The sequence below is a fragment of the Loxodonta africana genome, chromosome X (assembly GCF_030014295.1).
Source record: "Loxodonta africana isolate mLoxAfr1 chromosome X, mLoxAfr1.hap2, whole genome shotgun sequence".
Lineage (NCBI taxonomy): Eukaryota > Metazoa > Chordata > Mammalia > Proboscidea > Elephantidae > Loxodonta > Loxodonta africana.
Genome location: NC_087369.1, coordinates 176,445,392 through 176,463,588, shown reverse-complemented (window position 1 = coordinate 176,463,588; position 18,197 = coordinate 176,445,392). Strand labels below are relative to the sequence as shown.

The following is an 18,197-nucleotide window of genomic DNA, read 5'->3' as shown; positions in this document are numbered from 1 at the left end:
AGAGGTCCTTGGTCCTTTCCTTTTTATCCTCTGTCCTCCCTTTCAAGACCAAATGGCTGAATACTCAGAGGCTAAAAAGGTGCCCCAAATGGCCTTGGCCATCTTTGTGATGTTGTTTGGAGTGGGGGAGGCAAAGACAAACTTCATTTATTTCCCAGGGGTGGAGGAGAAGGGGGGAAGAGTGGGGGCCAAAGCCCTGATGGCTGGGACGGGGGTTATTTTTTTCCTGTAGGAGACAGAACTCTTTGTTGCCTGGAGACTCATGCGGGTGACACTGAAGAGACAGATGAGGCCTCCGTTTTAGAGGCACTAGAGAGTTCAGAACTATCATCCACCTTCTTTCCAAAAAGCTGCAAGATGCAGTTCCGAAACTGGAAGGACAGAAAGCATTAGTCAGCAGAGTAGGATGGGTCAGTATGTTAGGAAAAAGGTAATGTCCAGAGGGTGAAAGAAAATGAGAGAAATCCTCAATGAGATGGGTTGACCCAATAGCCACAACAATGGACACAAACATACCAACCATCATGAAGATGGCACAGGACTGGACAACATTTTGTTCTGTTATACATATGGTTGCCATGAATTGAAGCCAACTTGACGGCAACTAAGAACTACAACAGGTAATGCTTGTGGCATTCTTAGGAAGGTATTTGTTAAGTGTTACCTTGATGACCCCAGACCTTCTCTTCCATCATTCAGAGGCCTAGACAGAGACGGGAGCAAGGTGCAAGCTATTCCTTGCATTCAGAGATGGTCTGTTTTTTATGGCTCAGTCATCTAATCCATTTAATTTAGCAGCTGATGGGGACCAAGCATGATGGGGGCTCACACATTGAGTGACCATCTGCAGAAGGTCTGGAAGGAAATTCAGGCATTTCTATTCCATCAATTTTGGGGAAAGGTGAGGACTACGTCAACAACAATCTAGCCACCTGCCTCATCTCTTCAGCCAAAAGAGACTCTTACCAAGAGGGTTTTGCTCTCTGCTGGCTGACCCCTAAGGACATCTGGGCACTAATATTTTCTCAACTTATGTCTGGTATCATCACTGAACCAACCACAATGCTTTGAGAAACCAGACCAGAGGTTTTTCCTGAATATCCCAGACCTATTCTTAACAAGGAAACCCTGGTAGCATAGTGGTTAAGTGCTACGGCTGCTAACCAAAGGGTCGGCAGTTCAAATCTGCGAGGCGCTGCTTGGAAACTGTGGGGCAGTTCTACTCTGTCCTGTAGGGTCGCTATGAGTCAGAATCGACTCGACGGCACTCGGTTTGGTTTCGGTTTTTAGGATTTTAACAAGAAGACAAAGTAAAGTATTATAATGATATGTGCAAAGACCTGGAGATAGAAAATCAAAAGGGAAGAAAACGCTAGGCATTTCTCAAGCTGAAAGAACTGAAGAAAAAATTCAAGCCTTGACTTGCAGTATTGAAGGGTTCTATGATGGGGAAAATATTAAACAATGCAGGAAGCATCAAAAGAAGATGGAAGGAATACACAGAGTCACTGTACCAAAAAGAATTTGTCGACATTCAACCATTTCAGGAGGTAGCATATGATCAGAAGCCAATGGTATTGAAGGAAGAAGCCCAAGCTGCACTGAAGGCATTGGCAAAAAACAAGGCTTCAGGAATTGACGGAATATCAATTGAGATGTTTCAACAAATGCATGCAGCGTCGGACGTGCTCACTCATCTATGCCAAGAAATTTGGAAGACAGCTACCTGGCCAACCGACTAGAAGAGGTCCATATTTATGCCTATTCCAAAGAAAAGTGATCCAGCTGAATGAAGAAATTATTAATTATCATTAATATCACACACAGATGAAATTTTGCTGAAGATCATTCAAAGAGTATATTGACAGAAAACTGCAAGAAATTCAAGCTGGATTCAGAAGAGCGCATGGAACGAGGGATATCATTGCTGATGTCAGATGGTTCCTGGCTGAAATCAGAGAATGCCAGAAGGAGGTTTACCTGTGTTTTATTGACTACGCAAAGGCATTCAGCTGTGTGGATCATAACAAACTATGGCTAACATTGGGAAGAATGGGAATTCCAGAACACTTAATTCTGCTCATGAGGAACTTGTACATGGATCAAGATGCAGTCGTTTGAACAGAACAAGCGGGGGGGATAGTGCGTGGTTTAAAGTCAGGAAAGGTGTGCATCAGGCTTGTATCCTTTCACCATACCTAGTCAATCTGTATGCTGAGCATATAATCCGAGAAGCTGGATTATATGAAGAAGAACCTGGCATCAGGATTGGAGGAAGACTCATTAACAACCTGCGTTATAGAGATGACACTACCTGGCTTGCTGAAAGTGAAGAAAACTTGAAGCCCTTACTGATGAAGATCAAAGACCACAGCCTTCAGTATGGATTACACCTCAACATAAGGAAAATGAAAATCCTCACAACTGGACTAATAAGCAACATCATGATAAACAGAGAAAAACTGAAGTTGTCAATGATTTCACTTTACTCGGATCCACAATCAACACCCATGGAAGCAGCAATCGAGAAATCAAAAGACACATTGCATTGGGCAAATTTGCTACAAAAGACCTCTTTAAAGTGTTGGAAAGCAAAGATGTCACCTTGAAGACTAAGGTATGCCTGACCCAAGCCATGGTGTTTTCAGTCATCTCATATGCATGTGAAACCTAGACGAAGAATAAGGAAGCCTGATGAAGAATTGACACCTTTGAATTGTGCTGTTGACAAAAAATAGTGAATATACCACGGACTGCCAAAAGAATGAACAAATCTGTCTTGGAAGAAGTACAACAAGAATGCTCCTTAAAAGCAAGAATGGCGAGACTTCGTCTCACATACTTTGGACATGTTATCAGAAGGAATCAGTCCCTGGAGAAGGACATCATGCTTGCTAAAGTAGGGGTCAGAGAAAAAGAGGAAGACCCTCAAGGAGATGGATTGACACAGTGGCTGCAACAATGGGCTCAAGCATACAATGATTGTGAGGATGGCATAGGATTGGGCAGTGTGTCATTCTGTTGTACATAGGTTGCTATGAGTCGGAACCGACTCGACACCACCTAACAACAATAACAACATTCTTAACAATCTCCGGCTCCCTCTGTTGTCAAAATGTTTTAAAAAAAACTTTTGAAATTAATAACATAAGTGGTCTGAACAGCAGAATGGATTCACCTGAAGAGCTGGCAGACAAGGCTGAGGAATTCTCCCAACAAATTAATTCAACATCAATCTATCAAGCACCTAACGTGTGCCAGATACTGTGCTCTGGGTGCTGAGGATACAGCAGTGAACAAAAAGAGCAAAATCCCCTGCCTTCATGGAGCTTAGTTTCCACTAACTTTTCTCAGAATGCGGCAGAAAGAGAGAACAATGTGGAAAGTGGGAAAGCAAAGTTTGAAAACCTGGAGAGGTCCAGAAATGCAGACATCTGTCTGGAAGGGGAGAATGGAGAGAATCAAGTAAAGTCAGCATTTGGCAGGAACAAAGGCTAGGGCATCAATGTGTCATCAATGCAGTCCCCGGGAATCAATGGTGGGACTGATCCTATTTGATATTTAACAGTTTCCAGAAAGAACAAATGCTTAATGAACTCTGCAGACAAACCTGGCTTGAGGCCCTTTGTGTGAGCCAGGCGCCAAGCCCGAGGGGATAGAGAAGAGCCAGTTGGAAGGGCAGGCCCCCGGGCTGGCGCTTGAGCTTCCCACAAGGGATGGGTGGGCCTGGCAAAAGGCGTGGTCCGGGGCAGGGTATTTCTAACCCATGGACTTTCCTGCTCACCATCAAGTCACATCTCAGCTGTTCCTTAATGAAGTGGACATGGTAGAGTCAAGGAAGAAAAGCTACTTTTACTTAAAAGAGGATGAGCCTTGGGTGGCCACCTGTAACCTACCAAGAGGACCTGGGAATCATAGGCAGTTTGCTGCTGGGGCCCAGTGTGCTAGCTAATGGTGGCTGCCATTAGCAAAACCTTGAACTAATGTACAAACTCCTCAGAGTCGAGTCAGCTCAGCCAGAGAAAGGCCCATTTTGGAGCTTGTAAGAAGCAGTTAAGCTTCTAAAATGGGAAAATGAAGGTTTAGAGAAGAGTTGAGTCTATAAAACCAACAGAGGCCTAACTAGGGTACAGGTAGACATGTTGGCTAAATCCTAGGGTGTTTGCATTCTAGGGCATTGCCTGACACGTGATGGCAAGAGTTCTGTGGCCAACAAGGAAAGAGTACATGGCACATAGACCATTGAGGGCAAAAAATGACTACCCTCAAACTGAAGGTATAAAAGGATTCCAGAAGGGTGTAATGAAGTCTACTGCTAACGAGTGGATCAACGTATGTCTGCATCTGGGTCACATGCTTAACTCTTTGAAGTCATTGTCCTGGAGGGTCCTTATCAGCCAGCCCCACAGCTTTTCTGCGGGCTCTTCATCTGAGATGTGATTCCACGTGGGAGCGATCATTGGTCTATTCTAGGGTAGACTTCTAATTTGATCTGCTGATCGAGTTACCTACCTGCCGGTTCATGAAGACATAGATGATGGGGTTGTAGATAGTGGCACTTTTGGCAAAGTAGGCTGGCAAGGCTGCCATCAGAGGGTGGAAGGCGTAGCCAGGGTGGGCAGTAGCAAAGCATGCAAAGAAGGTGTAGGGCCCCCAGCAGAGGCAGTAGGCAAGGATCATTACTACCACCATGCGGGTCACCTCCTTCTCAGCCTTCTGGGTGGACTCAGATTCTTTCTGCTGCTTTGCCACCTGGAGGAGAGAAACAGTCATGCTCAGCCACAGTGAACTGGCGATGGCATCCAGAGCTCTGTGTGTGAAGGGACTCTGCATGGCTATGACTTGAGCAGTGAGTCAGACAGGCAGTGAGAGGTGACCCAGGGAGAAGGACTCTTGGGGAGAAGGGCCAGCCTGTGGCCTGCTCACACCCTGAGTTGGTGTGCCACCTGCCCGGACAGACACACCAGCCCTGGGCCTGGTCTTGGGGCCATTCTAGGCTTTCAGGTAGCTGCCACGGCTGGGCCTGGCCAAGGATGGCCAGGCAATTTGGGGGGCTTCCAGTGAGGAAGTGAGGTTTCTAGCAATTTCTAGCTTTTGGAGCATGTGCTGATCTGACTGCAGGCACCAGCAACTGATTGGGGAAAGGCACCCCAAAGCACCTGTGTAAGCAGTGCCCCAACACCAAACGGGGAGGGGAGTGACAAAGGGGCCACAAGGGGAGTGTGGAGCTGGCAGCATCCTTAGGGCCCAATCTCCCTTTCCTCTCTTGCCCTAGATGGGCTTCTGGAGTGGGAGAGTGCGTCTGGGGGTGGTGAATGGCATACTCAAGCCCCGCCTTGGCCTGCCTCAGTGGCCTCGTGACAGGCCCAGCACTCGGGACACCCTTCATCTCTATACACCTCTGCAGGTTTCATTTGCCTGATCTGGCCTGCATGGCAAAAGTCTCCGGAAAAGAGGCTTTGCCACCCCAAGGAGCACTGCCCTGGGTCAGAAGGCAGTGCCCTTGTATTGGACTCCTCTGGGGCGGGTGAGGGCCAGGGTGCCTGGGTTGGGGGTGCAGCCAGCAGCAGGGCCCCAGCACAGGGCCCCACAGACTGCCTCATCAACACCTTAGCTCTTAATGTTTTCTCTGTGGTGTGGGATCCTCTTATCTGAGGATCTCAAGGAATTGCTTGAGGCTCACCGGGCTGGTTTAGCTGGACTTGGCGGGGGGGGGGGGGCTCCCTCCCAGCTTAGCGGTTAAGGCCTGGGCTGGGGCTTACCGCTCGGATGGCCAGCCACACATGGAGGTAGCAGAGCACGATGATGCTGAGGGGAATGATGCAGCACGTGGTCATGAGGACGATCATGTATGACTGTACCCCGGGGTATGAGCTGCCACTGAACACGTCAGGGCCACAGGAAGTCTTCAAGCCGTGGGGCCAGTACCTGCAGAGAAGCGTCCTGACTCAGGGCAGGAAGCTGGCAGAGGGCTCTGGCCCAGGCCTGCCCCTGATCTGGGTGGGGTTTAGTAAGTCCTTGCCCCTTTTTAGGTCTCACTTCCCCTCTTTTTTACTGTGGTACAATGCAAACAACATGAAACTTCTCATCAGGGACATTTAGTACAGTCACGCTGTTGTACAAATGTCACCACTTAACAGTTCCGGGTAATTTTCATCACCATAGTCACATCCCCTCTCTACAAAAAGGAGTGAGGCCCTTTTTCCTCTGATCATCTAAGAACACCCATGAATGCCTGAGTCTCTTTTCTGGAGTCAACTAGGCAGCAACCGCCCGTCTCTCCCACTCAAGTGGAATGTTAACTGTTGAGACTCTTTGAGGACCCACCCTTCTAGACCTTGTCCATGGGAGCAAGGGAGCAGTGTTCTGGGGAGCCCAGCTCCTGGAGACAATTCAATTTAACCATGGAGCCCCCTTCTCCACGGCCGGAGTTGGGAGGGACATTGACATTGGCCTGTACCCCAAAAAGCCTTGTTCAATCTGTGACTTCTAAGTGATTATTTCACGTCTTATATTTAGAATGCATGGTCTAGTTTCCAATAGCATTGTCATACCTCAGTAAGGACTGGAAACGAGGTCAAAAGTAAGACACATTTTCACTACAACCATCTCATGGTTGGCAGTTGTCCTCAAACCTCCTGAGAAAAACCCTTTCTCCAAGTCCCAGAGCTCCTCCGGGGTAGCTGCATTGCCCCTCCTCCTGTTCTAGAAGCACAGACTCTGAAGCCAGGTGGCCAGTTATCAGCTGCAGAACCTCACCTCTCTGGGCCTTGGTTTCCTCACCTGTAAAACGAGGCTAACGGTAAGGAGGGAGATTTGATTTGATTTGATTTGATTTGATTCTGGCTAGTGCCAAAAGCAGTGTTTGGAGAGAACAAGCTTTGGGGTCAAACAGGCCAGGGACCCAGCCCTGTGTGACCTTGGGTGGCTCACGTCTGTTTCCTCAGGATGGCCAGGGGAATTAACTGGGACAGTCTACCGGCATGCCAGCATGTGTCCTTAAAAGGACACATGCCCCGGGAAGGGTGGGAACGGAAGACACGCTTTCCCAAGGCCTCTTTCCCAGAATGATGTGCACTCCCTGAAGAAAGAGGAGCCCTTCTCCAAGCACTGCGAGAACTTGCAGAGCTTGCAGTGTAAGTGAAATGTACTGTCCTCACCCTGCCACCCCTTCTCAAGTGTCTGAACCACTGCTTCAGACATTTGAGTCTCTCCCCAAAGAGACAGCCTGGCCGGGGCACAGAGGTCATGCCCTTCAGGCCTAGGTGTCCCTACGACTCAAGCAGCCTCCAAAAGGCGGCCCCCAGAGTGCGCAAAAAAGAGGCCTGGGGCCGAGGGCTGAGCTTGCATTTCTCTGAGTGCCCCATCTGTATCTTCCAGTTAGATGCTTGCAGTCATGGACATCACACGCTGGAGGAGGGGGTCTCAGGCAGCGTCGGGCCTGTCCCCTCATGGTGCAGGGGCCCGGATGCAGGAAGTGATGCTTTCTGAGGCCACAGAGGGATTCACGAGCCTCACTTTTAGCTCTCCACAAGCCCCCCTGGTGGACCTGTGCTCTTACCTGCTCCAACCAAAGATGGGAGGGGCTGTCCAGATGGCAGCCCAGATCCAGGAGAAGGCAATACCCGCAATGGCCAGTTTGGCATCAAATCTGACATTGCCAAAAGGTTTGCAGACCACCAGCCATCTCTCCCAGGAAATGATGGCCAGCGACCAGAGGCCCGTGATCCCTATGGGAGAGAGCAGACAGGGCTTGTGACAGGCACTCGGGCACAGCCAATTCAAGGCAGGAGGGCCACCAGCAGGACGGCCTCCAAGGTCACCCACCTGAAAAACTTCATTCTCAAAAAAATGTTTGCAATTGCAGTGGGCAGGGGAACTGATAGCCCTCCTGGGCTCTTGGTCAATGGGGTGACTCTTTCTCCACTGTCTGTAACATCTGCTTTCCGGTTCTTCCCCTGTGTGCCTGGACCCCCACCCCCCACCACCTTGCTCCCTCATCCCTCTTTGACTTGGCCTGTCTCTCCCTTCCCCGCTGACCTAAGCCGGCTTAGTTCTCCTCCTCCATTTTTTGTACTCTCCCCCTTTCTTACTTTCTTCTTAATCTGGATTGTTTTTGCTCTGAAGCAGGAGCTCTGAGCCCCTGGTTTGGTCACTGAGTTTCTCACTGATCAAGTCGTGAAATTTGGAAGCTGGGAATTCAGAACACACTGAGCCCAACCTCCACAACCCTACTACAAGGGAGGAAGGAAGAAAGAGAGAGAGAGAGAAGACAAAGAAAGGAAGGGAGGGGAGGAAGGAATAAAGAAGGGAGGAAGACAAGAAACATGGTAGTCTGCTGGCTCTGCAGCTTGCCACCCTCTTGGCCACCAGCCATTCGTGCGATGTCATCAGCAGGACTGTTCACGGCCACATACAGATCAGTGTGACCATACTAAGGAGCTGTTGGCCCCACTGGGAGCAAAAGGGAACACGGTTGTCAACCTGTGTGCCCTTCTTCCGGCCCCGGTACACTTTCCATTAGGCTTCTGGAAATTGCTCTTCTTCTTAGAGCTCGAGGGTCTATGCATGAGATTCAGGGGCTCTGTGAAGTGGGATGGAGGGAAGGACGTCTTGGCTTGCCCTAACCTCAGCACCTTCGACTTGGTCACCAGTAGAAATCACAGATCAGACGTTTTGAAATATCACTAATGTTCGTCACTACTTTCAAATATCAGTAGTTCTAGGCCCACTGGCTAAGATCCTGTTATTTAACACTTTGGTAAAGAATTGCGTCGCTTATACTTTTATTTTCATTGTGATAAAAATATATATAAAAAATTGCAATTTTACCCGTTTTTCTAAATACTTTTAGTACTAATACTCTTAATGACTTTTCAATGTTTTGATAACTGGATTATAGTAGCCTTGGAGGATGGCAGTGTGCATTTACTGACGTTCTTCCGAGAAGGGGTCCGTGGCTTCACTCAACGGCCCAGGGAGCCTGTGGTCCCAGAGCAACCCAAGGACAAGCTGCCAACTGGGGCCAAGGGTAGCTGGGGACCTTGGTAGGACCAGAGACAGGTGGGAGTGGGGGACACGGGGGCACTCAGGGAGGGGCATGTGGTGGCTGAGGCCACGCCAGCTTCCGGGAGCACTTGTACTTGGGGGCCAGGCTTTCTCCCCCGATCTTCCTTGGGTGCTCCCATTCTGTACTTTGGGGAGAGTGCTGGGACTTCAGGCAAGTGTCTTGTTTCGTCTGGGCCATGGTTGGTGAATGAGAGACAAGCAGTTAGGTCAAGGGGCCCACCCAGTCTTCTGACCTGTCAAATAGAGGTCATATTCATGCCTACTTTGTAATATTGTGGGAGGGTCCAATGAGCTCATTAAGTCTGCTCAGCATCCACCTGAGGTGGACACTGGCGTCCCCATTTTACAGATGGAAAAGCGGAGGAGTAACTTGCTGGAGATCACACCTTCGGTAATTCAAACCTGGGTCTGACTAACAGCCTATGTCCCTCCAACCCCCCTACACGTGTTGCCTCTCTATGTACATGTCTCTTTCTCTTTCTGTCTGTTGTCCACCCCCTAGGAATCAGAATTGGAAGTAAGTTCAGGCTGCAATAAGACAAATTCCAGTCAGATGTGGGAGTTAAAGAACACAGGAGTGGTGACCAGGTGACCCTGGGAAACCTTAAAAATAGGAGGGCAGCTGGAGAAAGGCTGAGCCACTAAGCACGAGGATCTGCCAGCCCTTGGCACCCCTTTCTCCTGGGCAGGATATCAAACTCTAACCCTCCGCTCTCTAGAAGCATTCTCCGAGGTCCCGCCGGCCTGTCCTCTTCCTCTTGGGCCCCTGGGGTAGAAGCCCTGGGCTCCTTGCCTCACCTCCAGCCCAAGAGACCCAGGTCCTGCCTCCTCAGCCCTCCTACCAGCGCAGGCTGGAGTTCTGCCTGGGGAGCCCTCCGTCCCACTCTGTGCTGGGGTCATCTGGCACTGTATCCGTCTCCTCCCACCCCAGCCCCAAGGCCTCAAACTGGCTGCCCTGACAGAGCCTCCCAGCCTGCAAACCCTCTCTGGCCCAGTTCCCCTGCAGTCTTGGGAATGTCTCTTCTACATGCATAAGGCTGGGTCTCCCCTGAGTAGGGGGAACCCAGAGTTCTTACCACAGAGGGAGACAGTATAGCCTTCCACGACACACAGAGGGTGGCCGAGGATGAAGTAGCCATAGATCTGATTCACCACACTGATGGTGCTGGCGATGACCGTCTCTGCCAGGTCAGCCACTGCCAAGTTCACCAGGATCCAGTTCAAAGGGTGGCGCAGCTTCTTGAACCTCATGGTGGCCACCAGCACCAGCCCATTGGTGAAGACGGAGGCCAAGACCACGAAGAGCATCCAGGCACTGGTGAGGTGGTACACCCACCGTGGGGCGATGTGGTAATTGGGGCCTTCGAAGGGGCCTGGAGCCGAGAGGTGCAGAGGAGAGAGAGGGCTGGGTCATGGGGCGTGGGCCACGGGGACATTCAGGGACAGACTAATCTACTCACCAGTCTGGGTAGAAGAGTGAGGAGCCGAGAACAGTGTCGCCCACTTCAGCCTTCCCCACTCTCCCTCCTGCCCGCCAGCCTCCCCTTCACAACCTGCTCTTCCCTTCCACCTAAAATGAGCTCTAGTGTCCCCCCCCAACCTTAGATAACCAGCCCTCCATCCTGCCTCTCAAGCAAGGGCCCCAGGACTTAGCCAAACCAGACTCGTTGTCACCTCTGAGGTCTGATTCCCCACCCCCAGTGCCCAGGGGCAAAACCCCTGAGTGACAGTGACTCGTCCTGCCCCCTCCCTGCTTCCTGCCAGCACTGCTTTCTGCAGCTCTTTCCCATCCCCTCTCCGCTTCTTTTTGTTGTTGCATCTCTGCTCACGCTCCCAGTCCCTGGAGTACTCTTCCCTTCAATGGACGAATCCTTTCCTGCTGTAAAGCCCAGCTCAGAAGTGTTGGCCTTCTGGAAGCCTGGCTAGATGCCCCAGCTGAAAGTCATCTCGACCCTTCTGCTTGCCACCGTGCCTCTCCATCATGTGCTCCCCCGTCTGGGAGTGACCAGCACACCAGGCTTTTCCTCCTCACCAGAAACTGGGCCTGATTCGTTGTCACATATAGTCTCCAGCACACAACAGGTGCTCAGCAAGGGAATGAATGAGTGAAGGAATAACTCATCTTTCTTATAATACACCGTTATCATTTCTTATTTTGCAGTCATCACCACTATTTATTTCTAAAACATTTTCATCACCCTACACAGAAACTCTGTGCCCCTTCAGCAATGTTTTCCCACTCCCCCTCTCCCCAGCCCGTGGTAACCGCTAATCTACTTTCTGTCTCCATGCATTCGCCTATTTTAGATATTTCATGTAAGGGGTGTCATGCAATATTTGCTTTTTTATGTCTGCCTTATTTCACTCGACATAATGTTTTCATCCGTGTCTTAGTGTGTATCAGAACTTCATTTCTCTTTATGGCTGAGTATATTCCATTGTATGGACAGGCCACATTGTGCTTATTGATTCATCTGTTGAAACAACTTGGGTTATTTCTACTTTTGAGTGATTAAGAATAGAGCTACTATGAACACTGGTGTGCAAATATCTGTTTGTGTTCCTGTTTTCAGTTCTTTTGGGAATATACTTGGGAGTGGAATTTCTGGGTCATGTGGTAAATCTATGTTTAGCTTTTTGAGGAACTGCCAAATTTTTTCCACAGCGGCTGCACCATTTTACCATTCCACCAGCAGTGCAGAAGTTTTCCAATTTTTGCACATCCTCACCAACACTTGTTACTTTCTGTTTTTCTTATAGTAGCCATCTGTTATGGATGAAATTGAGTCCCCTCAAAGTATGTGTTGGAATCTTAACCTGTATACCTGCGGATGTAATCCTGTTTGGAAATAGGGTTTGCTTTGTTATGTTAATCAGATCATAGCAGAATAAGGTGGGTTCTAAATCTAATCACTTCTGAGTTATAAAAAGAGCAGATTAGACTCAGAGGTGCACACACGGGGAGGGGCACAGATGTCATGTGAGGATTGCTGAGGAACCGAGGAATGCCCAGGGCTACCGACAAGGAAGGCATCGATCGACACAGCTGAGACCTTGACTTGAGTTCTTAGCCTCCAGAGCTGTGAGAAAATAAATGTTCTTTAAAGCCACTCGGTTATGGCATTTCTGTTACAGTAACATTAGGAGACTAACACACCATCCTAGTGTCACCACCATCATTTTGGCAAAACACTCAAAGGGGTTATGAGACTCCCAGTCATACCAGAGAAGCTGGAGTGATTACAACCATCATACCACAATGCCCGCTGCCATGTTCCAAACCCCACAGAGCCTAGAAAAACACCAACAATATCACCCTGGATTATTAGGACATTTTCAGGTGCTCATTACAGAAACCCAGCTTAAGAAAAATGGGGATTTCTTGTGCATGTAATGACTAGGAAGGACGGGGTCAATCTTGCCTCCAGCATAACTGGACCCCACAGCACTGATGACACCTCAGGACTCTCCATCACTCAGCCCTGCTTCTCTCCGTGTGAGCACTTCATGTGTTTCCATGCACAGGGAGCTTCCAAAACTCACTAGCAATACCTGCAACAACACTAAATGACACAGCATACTCATGAATGTCAAAATCTGAGTGGGCGGGGACAGACCAGTGACAACTCAAGACCTGTGTGGTATCTGTCTCTGTGCAGAAGGGAGCAGAAGGAAGAATGGGGCCTCTGATGGCCTTGCTAGCAGATATTCCCCGGGAAGTCCAGCTGCTGAATTTGAGAAGAACAGCTAAAACTGGGAGGTGTTTTGAACATCCTGCCTTGCAGGTGTCTGCAAGGGACTGGAACAATCTAGATGCTATGAACTCTCGACACTGGCCAGGCAGAGCACCTGGAAGGTATGACTGAGTGAGTTCAAATTGGGCAGAACAGGGACAAGAGGAGCAAAGGGGAGAGAGAGAGTCCATGCAATGGTGAGGAGGGGGCAGGACAGCTCAGCATCAGAGACCACTGAAAAGGGCCTCTATTAGGGTAACTAGAAAGTTCAGGAACTAATTTCGTGAAGAAATGACCAAATTAACTCTCAGGCAAAGTTATTACAAGAAATATAGGGAACTACTTGTTCACCCACATTCACTGCAGCACTGCTCACAATAGTAGGGACAACCTAAGTACCCGTCAACAGATGATGGAGAAACACACTGTGGTCCATCCATACAATGGACTATTACCCAGCCATAAAGAGAAATCAAGTCCTATACATGCTACAACATGGGTGAACCTTGAAAACATGATGCTGAATGAAATACCAAAACCCAAAACCAAACCCACTGCAGTTGAGTCGATTCCAACTCGTAGTGACCCTATAGGACACAGTAGAACCACCCCATAGTGTTTCCAAGGAGCCGCTGGGGATTCAAAATGCCGACCTTTTGGTTAGCAGCTGAGCCCTTAACCACTGCACCATCAGGGCTCCTGAATGAAATAAGTCACTCACAAAAGGCCATCTGTTGTATGATCTCACTTATATGAAATATCTACAACAGGCACGGGGAGGATGGAAGCGGGAGGTATCGCTTAAGAGGCACTGAGTTCCTGGTAAGGGAGATGCAAAAAATTGAAACCGGATAGTGGTGACGGCTGTACAACATGGCGAACGTAACTAGTGTCACTGAATCGTACATGTAAAAACTGTTGAAGTGGCAAATGTTTTGTTGTATGTATTTTACTATGATAAAAAAAAAGAAAATTAAAAGGCATACCAAGCAATCACTATGTGTGGACCTTATTTGCACCCTGACTCAAACAAACAAACTGAAAAAAAGGTATGCCATCCCACTTTGAATTGTGGCGCCTGGGGTCCTAAATGCCAACAAGCGGCCATCTAAGATACATCAATTGGTCTCAACCCACCTGGAGCGAAGGCAAAGGAAGAACACCAAGGTCACACGACAACTAAGAACCCAAGAGACAGAAAGGGCCACATGAACCAGAGACCTACATTATCCTGAGACCAGAAGAACTAGTTGGTGCCTGGCCACAATCGATGTCTGCCCTGTCAGGGAGCACAACAGACAACTCCTGAGGGAGCAGGAGACCAGTGGAATACAGACCCCAAATTCTCATGAAAAGACCATACCTAATGGTATGACTGCGACTAGAGGAATCCCAGAGACAATGCTCCCCAGAACTTCTGATGGCACAGGACAGGAACCATCCCCGAAGACAAATCATCAGGCATGAAAAGGACTGGTCAGCGGCGGGGGGAGAGAGATGCTGATGAAGAGTGAGCTAATTAAATCAGGTGGACACTGGAGAGTGTGTTGGCAACTCTTGACTGGAGGGGGGATGGGAAGATAGAGAGAGAGGGAAGATGGTAAAATTGGCACGAAACGAGAGACTGAAAGGGCTGACTCAATAGGGGGAGAGCAAGTGGGAGAAGGGAGTAAGATGTATGTAAACCTACATGTGACCGACTGATTGGAATGGTAAATGTTCACTTGAAGCTTAATAAAAATTAATTACAAAAAAAAAGGTATGCCATTAGGAGACAACTGGAACTTTGAAGGCTGACAAGGATGTTTGATGATATTAAGGAACCATTGGTAAAGTTTTAGGTGTATAATGGCACTCTGGTTACGTATTAAAAAGAGGCCTTCTCTTTAGAAGCACACGCTGCATGATACAGCAGATACACAGATGAGTCCTGTGATGTCTTGGATTTGCTTCCATCTATAGGTGGCCCTGGTGGCGTAGTGGTAAAGCGCTACGGCTGCTAACCAAAAAGTCAGCAGTTTGAACCCACCAGGTGCTCCTTGGAAACCCTATGGGGCAGTTCTACTCTGTCCTGTAGGGTTACTATGAGTCATAATCGACTCAACGGCCGTGGGGTTTATAGATGGCACAAGACTGGACAAGCAGAAGCTGTGGGATGGGTACCGTGGGGTCACTGCACTCTTCAATCTACTTTTATAGACGCTTCAATTAAAAAAAGATTTTTTAAAGAAATCTTATCCATTGAAGAAGCCTTTGGGGGCCTGAGAAAATTCTGGGATACAAACAATCAAGTTGAGACAAAATGCATGTTACTCAATTCATTTGGGTGGGGCAAGGGGGCATTTGGCTAATCACCACTTGAGGAATACTGCCCAGTTCCGGAACCCCTGGCCTGTCCTCTGCTCTCTGAAGGGCTCTCAGGCAATGGGGCCACTCCCAGGGCAGAAGTCAGGCTGTGCTGGTGAGCATTCCCAGGTGGCCAGTTGTCGCTGGGCCTAAGCCCTGTCCCCTAGGGCCACTTTCGATGGGAGGGCTGCCCTAGAAGGTGCTCTGTCCTCCCGGAAGCCTCCTCCAGCCCTGAGGTTTTAGAAGTCACTTGTCTTCTGCTGCTCCTTTCCCCAGCTGCTGGCACCTCCCGGCTCCCCAGGACCCTTCCCTAGGTTGTGTGTCTAGGGGCATTACTTCCTGGCCGGTCCGCCAACCTCCTGAGCTACACGTTTTTCTCCTTTTGGCCACAGGAGATGCAAACATGAACCAGACCCAGCTCCTTTCCCTGGGCAATGAGGGCCAGGTAGACACGCTCTCTAGCAGAATAAAAGAAAGAATGAATGAATGAACTCTTCTGGGACAGGGCTCCTCAAAAGGGTTTGGGAAGCCCATGTGGTTTGAAAATGCACACTCAAGATCATGGTGGACTTTGACATTTGGAAAGGAAAATCTATTCATCTCACCATCAATGCTGAGAGGGAAGCCTAAGCTGGGGCATGTGCAGAAGAGGCTCCCAGAGCGGGAGGGACCTGGTGTCCCAGAGGGGCCGCTCAGCCAGCCTCCAGCGCTTACTCACCTCTGGTAGTGTTGGTATTGGTGTAAACGAAGATGCTGGCCTGGGTGCTGTCCTCAGAGGCATCCTGCAGCCGTGCACCTGTGAGCCTGTGGGGGCCCCACTGCTGGGCCATGGCTCCGGACAGCCCTGTCCCTGACGCCCGCCAGCTCTGGGGGTCACGGCGCTTTATACCAGCCTGCAGGATCAGCCAGGGCCTCCTCACCTTAAAAGCTCCCCAAACACTTCACCCTCTGATCTCTTAATTGGGCCTGGACTTAGACCTCCTCCTCCCCGACCCCAGCCTCTGGTTCCTAAGGTGAGCCTGTGAAGGCAGCTCAGAGGGATTGGCTGGGAACCAAACTCTGAGCCTGGGCTTGCTGCTGCATCCTTTGCCTATCCCTCCTGTTAGGTCAGACAGAGCCAAGAGGCAGGATTCTCAGATGAGGGCAGGGTAACAGCACAAACCCAAACCCGTTTTTTCCATCTGATTCTTCTTGAGGAGGCCTGCCACTGGAGCCTCTTCAGGTCCGACCACTCAGTGGGCCCAAACCCATGCCTTGTGGCTGGTGGAGGTTCGTCCTGGGAGGTGGGGGGCAGGCTTTGATGGATGGGGCTGGAGGGGACTCGGCAGCAAGTCTTGCCCTCAGCTCCCCCCGCCCCTTGCTCCCTCTGGACAGCAGTCCTTTGGTCACCAGGGTGCTCATCCAGGCCCTGGTGCAGGCCCCCAAGGTGACCACGGAGGCTTGAGATCACAACCTTTCTGTGGACTGCCTCTGGCCACAATTTCCCTCTGGATTTACCTTCAAAAAGCAAACCGTGACAGAATGTTCCTGACGGGCTACCTCCTCCACCTGCCCTCTCCTCCCAGAGCTGTCTGGCTTCTGCTGGCACTGTTCTTGGCAGCGGTGCCCATCGCCTGCTAACTGCCCAACCTGCAGCCTTGCCTCCATCTCTAGCAGAGCACCCCATTGGCCCCATCCACAGACCCCCCTCAGGGAACCCTTCCTCTCTAGTGTCTTTTGCCAGCAACTTTTCTCTGCTCAGTCCAGCTGTTTTCAGGCACATCCTTTGGGTTGGCCCTTAAACTCAATAAAACCAAAACGTGAGCTGTGGTCTTGGCTTTCCCGTTCTCGGTGCTATTATTCTCAAGGTCCCTAGCAATCTGGTCCTCTCCGGCAGGCCAGAGCTCAGTGAGTCCCCGCCTGGCCACCCACAGTAAGAATGGCTAGACACCCAGCCAGAAGCTCTATGTGTAGTAGAAGGAAAGAGTCCTGGCCACAGCCTTACCAGGGACCTGTTGGCGGGCCTAGAAAGCTGTGCTCACTGCCCAAGGGCACATGGCGAGCTTTGTGCTCTTTGACTGTTATGTGCTGATTTGTGCACCCCCCCCAAATATGTATGGAAGTCTTAACACCTGTACCTGTGAATGTGATCTTGTTTGGAAATAGATTTTTTTCAATTGTTAATGAGGTCGCGCCACAGTACAGTGGATCCTAAACCTAACCCCTTCTAAGCGGTGCCTTATAAAGGGGCGAACAGACATATGGAGCCGTTCTACTCTGTAACACATGGGGTCACCATGAATCAGAATTGGCTCGACTTTAATAGCTTCACAGACACAGAGAGACACACACAGGGGGAAGACAGACACCAGGTTACGACAAGGGCAGATGCATCTACAAGGCCAGGAAAATAAGGACAGATAGTGTATGATTCCATTTATATGAAGTGTCCACAACAGGCAAATCCATGGAGATGGAAAGCCGATTAGTAGCTGCCAGGGAAAGGGGGAGGAGAGAATGGGCAGTGAGTGCTTAGTGGATACAAGGTTTATTTTTGCAGTGATAGAAATATTCTGGAATTAGGTACTGGTGATGGTTACACTAAGTACCACTGAGCATCTTTCCTTCTTGGCCTTGCTCTTTTAGGACCCCATCCAGTGCCCCCTGCAGGAATACATCCCTGGTGGCCACTGGCCCTTGAAACCCCTGCCCTCAAGCCCCTCTCGAGGCCATGCCCTATGACTTTGTAGTTCTCTTCCCTTGAACTCCCTAAATAGATTACCCATTCTGGATGGGAGACCACAGTCTCCCCAGTAGATGCACAGTCTCTGAAAGGGCTGGGCACATAATAGATGCTCACCAAGACTCATAGGAGGCTTGGTGTCAATGGCATCACTAACCTTGACAGAGCACTCGCTTATTTCCACTGGGATCTTATCATCTCCACAGGGCATGCTTCAGGCCATCATGTGTGCATGGTGAGCTCTGGCTGGGTTCCTGTGTGGCCCCCACCTGAGGCTTCAAGAGAGCAAATGGCATGTCCAAGGCCACAGGGCTCTCATTCTATAG

At 49.7% G+C, this 18,197-nt stretch overlaps 1 protein-coding gene across 1 annotated transcript; it reads right to left on the bottom strand.

Annotated features, from left to right (window-relative positions):
* Positions 1–122: 122 nt before the first annotated feature.
* On the bottom strand, positions 123–16,005 carry OPN1LW (opsin 1, long wave sensitive). Its single transcript, NM_001280862.1, has 6 exons — positions 15,868–16,005; positions 10,146–10,442; positions 7,562–7,730; positions 5,763–5,928; positions 4,513–4,752; positions 123–371 (listed from the first exon to the last, which is right to left on the bottom strand). The coding sequence occupies exons 1-6, from the start codon at positions 15,977–15,979 to the stop codon at positions 261–263; spliced, it is 1,095 nt and encodes a 364-aa protein (NP_001267791.1). The 5' UTR covers positions 15,980–16,005; the 3' UTR covers positions 123–260.
* Positions 16,006–18,197: the final 2,192 nt, after the last annotated feature.